Source organism: Arachis ipaensis, chromosome B01, assembly GCF_000816755.2.
Source record: "Arachis ipaensis cultivar K30076 chromosome B01, Araip1.1, whole genome shotgun sequence".
NCBI classification, from domain to species: Eukaryota; Viridiplantae; Streptophyta; class Magnoliopsida; order Fabales; family Fabaceae; genus Arachis; species Arachis ipaensis.
This window is the reverse complement of record NC_029785.2, coordinates 67,796,819-67,802,055: the sequence shown is the minus strand read 5'-3', so window position 1 is coordinate 67,802,055 and position 5,237 is coordinate 67,796,819. Positions and strand designations below refer to the sequence as shown.

Below are 5,237 nucleotides of genomic sequence, written 5' to 3'. Positions count from 1 at the left end.
TATTTTTATATATTAAAAATTAAAACTTGTAATATAAAAAATTAATTATTAACCAAATGTGATATATGTTATTAGTTAGCATTTTATACCATAAATTTTTTATGAAATCGGTTAATAAAATAACGAAATGATAAATGTAATTAATTTATAATGTCCGAAAGATAAAGACTAATTTAAAAAATGTCTTGGAAACGAATTTGGATTCTCTAAATTTTAAATTTGTACTTTAGAGAGTAAAGTATGATCTTCTACCCTTGAATGGTTTCTCTTTCATATTTATTTTTGGTCCCATGCTACTTGTACAACACTAATCAGCCTTTAATAATATTTAATTATTTTTTTATTAAAATATATCCCTATTTTTTAGATACATATCTATAAATTAATTTAATTTAAATATTAAAAACAAAAATTTTTCTAACAACATAACCCACTTCATAGGTAGTTACTGGGACTTTACTTCTTTTACGTAACTTCTGATAACAAATACGATTTGTTATTTTTTTTTACGTAACATTCACACTGCATTAGTGAATTTCAAACGAACAGGAGCTAAAGCCTCCTCTTTTCATCGGTGAAAGGTATCACCACCTTCCAGCAGAAGCACCCTCTCGTCTTCATTGGTGGAAGGTATCACCACTTTTTATACCTGTACTTAATTAATGTTATGAAATATCATGTTCATCATTTTTAATTATATTTAAAAATAAACATACAAATTCCATTCTTATTTAATTGGAAGAAGTTTGAGTTTATTTAATTTTATCAATAGAATTGTTATAAATAAAATATTTTGAGTAAAGAAGCAAAAAAAAATCTAAAGTTTGAGAGAGAAGATGTAGCTGATATGGTCATAAAAATTGTGTTTTTATTTTTCAATTATAACACATTTAATAGTAGAATATTATATACAAAATATTTTTAAAACACATCCAAAATCGTAAAATTTTAGTTTTTAAATATAAACGTTTTTAAAATCGTTAAATTCTAGTTTTTAAATATAAAAGTTTTCAAAAATCAGTTAAACTCACTTCAATTATTTTTTTTATTCAAAATATTTAAAACTCATGTAAACAACACATCTAAAATTAAATAAACAACATAAACATATTTAAAATTATGTATTAACACATCTAAATTATTGTCATTATAGTTCTAAATTACATATTGAACACAGAAAAAATTAAACTCAAATACACATCCAAAATTATAAGAATGCACTCTAAATATTTTATAACACATCCAAAACTTATGTAAAAAAACTTATATATGTACATAAAAACATAATGAATAACATAAACACATCCAAAATTAATTTAGAATTTAATAAGGGGGAGACGCTGCAGCTCTGGATCTTTACGGAATGAAGATTTTACTAGTGATTTAAGATAGTTTAAGATTTATTTTAGAATTTTAAATTCGAAATTTTGAATTCTAACTAATTTTATTTTTGAATGTGTATTTAAATTGTAATATATTAATAATTAAATATATTAAATATGAGAAAGAAATTTAAAATTAAAATTAAAATTTTAAATTTCGGTTTTATTTAGTTTGTATTTTGAATGTGTATTTAATTTTAACAAGACACTAAATCTATTTATAATTTTTAGATGTGTTTGTTTTATTTTTTTTAAATTATTGTAATAAAAGACTGAATATTGTACAACTTTTAAAGGATACCTAGTTGAATTTTAAAATAAATAATAAGAGATCACACTTTATTCTCTAAAATGAAATTCAAACTTTAGAGAATCGAAATGTTTTGGGACTGATTTAACTTTGATCATTAACCTGTTGAATCAGTTTACAAACCTAAATCAGAAAAGGAAAAGTAGGCACCAACACCAAATTTGTATTTACATTAAATAATTCATTTAATTTTGGTTTTCCCAAGTGACAAACACGCACATGGAAGAAGTGATAGTTCTAAAACATTTGAGGCTACTTCACAAGATGTGCTGATCCCTAAACTCGTCATATGTTTTATCGTGGTCACGTTTATGATGACGATGATGATGATGCTGTGAACATGAAGAGCATGAAGAAGGGTTACGATTCTTGCTAGTAGAAGTAGACGGTGGGAAGCAACAATTACATTCCTCTTGGCACGGTTCTTGTGGCGTACCCTCGTTACTATTTGTTGTGTGGGACCCAGTTGAAGCCGAAGACGCATCCTTCAGTGGGCCCCAACATTCCACCTTGTTGTAGTCTGGAATGTTTGAGTGGAAATATACCCAAACCTCTGCATCTTCCAGTTCTGGGTAGTTCCTTAACAAGTCCCCATCTCCATGAACAAACGCCTTCAATACCTAATCCATACCATAAATTCAATATAGAAACACAATCATGTTATATGTAACACAAAAATCAGTCAAATATATTTGAGGATAACTATTTGATGGAATAAATATTTTATTTTGTCTAATTAATTCTTAATTATTCAAATAATTAGCCTAAATTATTCTGGTGATTTATTGATGTATCAAAGGCTAGTTAGATCCATAATCAGACTATTAATCAATTACTTAAATAATTAAAAGCTAATGAATATTTTTGAATAGTAAAAGAATGAGTTAATATTCAATTTGGTCTCTAAATTTATATCCGAGTTTTAATTTAATCTTTGAAGTTTTAATTGTCTTTCTTTAGTTTTCAAACTTTGCAAATATGATTCACATTAGTTTCTGAAACAATTTCTGCCACAAAAACGTTAATAAAGTGCTGATATGAACAGCTAAATGTCATATTGGAACTTGTAAAACAATGTCATTATGGTTTTAGTGTTTAAATAGTCCAAAAAGATTTCGGATCACTTGTTTTAGGAGAAAAAATTTCAATAAATAATATCACTTACAATGTTTTTTTGGACTATTGGAATGTCAAAAATAAAATAATATCGTTTTACAGACGTGGCATTCAGCTGTCTATGTTAATATTCCATTAATGTTTGTGTATTAAAAATTAGCCTAGAGATTAATGTGAGTCATATTGATAAAGTTTAGAAATTAAATAAAAGCATTTGAAACTTCAAACACTAAATTGAGACTCACATACAATTGAGGGGACAAATTAAATATTATTTCAAAAAAAAGTAATGTCTTTCAAATAACCAGTGAGAAACCGAAAAGGCTATTTAATGTTTAAGCAAAGTTTAGAAATGTTGGTCAATGGTCAATGCTTATTACCACAGGAAGCTCCTTGCAGAAGATGTAGTATCTAAACCTAGCGCATAGATCAAGGAGAAAATGACCACCACTTATGTGACAATGAACGTGCAGAGACATCTTCCCTTTAATCTTCCTCCAATGTGCCACCACATCATCTCTTTGCAATTTGTTGTACCAACCTTGCAACTGCAATCAACATCAACAATTAATTAATAATCACTCTTATAATATATACGTCACCATGTCAAGTGTTATTAATGTGTTCATTTCCTAATCCAAAAATTACAAGTGTTCAATGTTCATCACTTGCTCTGTTTTTTTTTTTCTTTCAGAGAACAAAACAAAGAATTACCTGAGAGTTGTTAATGGATTGGGAGATAGCAAGAGTGATCTTAGAGGTTACGTCGCTATGTGTGAGGGTGTAAGTTCTTGGAAGATTTGCAGGGTGTTTCTTTTCGTCTACTCCTAAGAACAACACCTTCAACTTCGATGCTTCAAATATTGCTGGCCCAAACAACCTTGCCACCTGTCATTCAATTCATATCACCAAAACCAAAACCAATAACAACAATTAAAAGGTCTTCCTTCGACAAACAAAACCAGAAAATTCAAATTAAAATTAAAGTTACATACAGGAAAAATGAATTGGTTCTTTTTCTTCCATAGTGCTTTTCTGTGAGGAAGAAAAACAGAGTCTTGCTGCTCCCTGAGCGAAGGCTTGAGATTAGACGGAACCAAAGCATTCGTTAAAGTTCCCATGCTTCTAATGAATATCTGAATCTGAATTAATGTATGACTCCTCTTAATATAATAAAAGAATGAACTAATAAGAAGAGGCTAGCTATGTTGTCATCTGTTTCTTGCTTCAACCTGCTTTAGCTTTTACTTGTTAGCTATAATAAAGTAGAAAAAGAAAGCAAGCAAATGGAAGGTGTGTTTAGACTTTAGATGCGTGAAGTGGTGTGTGACACTTGCGGTTACGGTTGCCTTATATTCTTAGGTTAGGTATCTTTAATAATTTGGATTTGGTAGTTAGTTTAATACGCTGTTTAAATAAATATTAAAAATTTGAATCCTATTTTGTGGATATAGTAATTTATTCGTTAGTGATAAATTTTTTAATAAGATATCAGACCCAGGTAGCATTCTTCTTCTTGCCATCATGCTCTCCTCCAATCTAAATTCAGAGACGGATATTCTTCCCTCAATCAGGAAACCACGAACCTTCATGCTGGAATTATCAAGATTAAAGAGAGAGAGTAAAACTTCGATTTAGCTTTTGACAATTTAAAGTGGGTTTCAGGGTTTCATTCACCATTGCATGCAGCTACATCTTCCAACTCCGCCTATGTTACACTTGCGGTACATAGTCGGTCCCAAGTCCAGATAAAGGAGGAGGGTTGTGTTAGGTCTTCGACAACCACCATAAAAATATAGTCGAACCCCCATGACATGAATCAAAGACATTATTGCGCTAAAGCTAGGTCATTGCCCGGAAGCAACGCGCTGTATGGCTCGAGTACGGTGTCAAATGAGCAAGAGCCACTGCATCGGTGCCCGGATGTAGTGTTAAATGAGCAAGGATTCTCGCGTTTTCGTGAACGGACGAGGGTAAATAAGCTAGTTCACAAAGTAAAAGGTAAAGGTCGAAGCGACAGAAGGTTGAGATTTGGGACATGGAACATAGACACTCTAACAGGAAAGTCCATGGAGGTGGTGGACACTATGACAAGGAGGAATATTAACATTATGTGCCTACAAGAAACAAAATGGGTTGGTGCAAAGGCTAGGGAGTTGGATACTTCTGGTTTCAAACTTTCGTATACAGGAAATGTGAAGAATAGGAATGGAGTTGGAATAATTGTGGATAAGCAGTAGAAGAAGGACGTAGTGGATATCAAGAGGGTGGGAGATCGGATCATCTCTATCAAACTGGTGGTAGAGGGAGGTGCTTTCCATGTGATTAGCGCCTATGCACCACAAGTGGGTTCGGACGAACAACACAAGATAAGATTTTGGGAGGATCTAGAGAGTTTGGTTCAAGGCATACCTTTGGGAGATAAGATT

The 5,237-nt window shown here is 30.9% G+C and overlaps 1 protein-coding gene across 1 annotated transcript; it reads right to left on the bottom strand.

Annotated features, from left to right (window-relative positions):
* On the bottom strand, positions 1,730-4,174 carry LOC107618299 (protein STAY-GREEN, chloroplastic). Its single transcript, XM_016320327.2, has 4 exons — positions 3,804-4,174; positions 3,523-3,696; positions 3,189-3,356; positions 1,730-2,312 (listed from the first exon to the last, which is right to left on the bottom strand). Exons 1-4 carry the CDS (start codon positions 3,927-3,929, stop codon positions 1,950-1,952), a joined length of 831 nt encoding a protein of 276 aa, XP_016175813.1. The 5' UTR covers positions 3,930-4,174; the 3' UTR covers positions 1,730-1,949.

Coding starts and splice junctions, on each gene's coding strand:
- LOC107618299 (XM_016320327.2), bottom strand. CDS start 3,929: ATGGGAACTTTAACGAATGCTTTGGTTCCGTCTAATCTCAAGCCTTCG. Junction 3,697..3,803: donor AGAACCAATTCATTTTTCCT/GTATGTAACTTT, acceptor ATTGAATGACAG/GTGGCAAGGTTGTTTGGGCC. Junction 2,313..3,188: donor TCTGCAAGGAGCTTCCTGTG/GTAATAAGCATT, acceptor GGTATGGATTAG/GTATTGAAGGCGTTTGTTCA.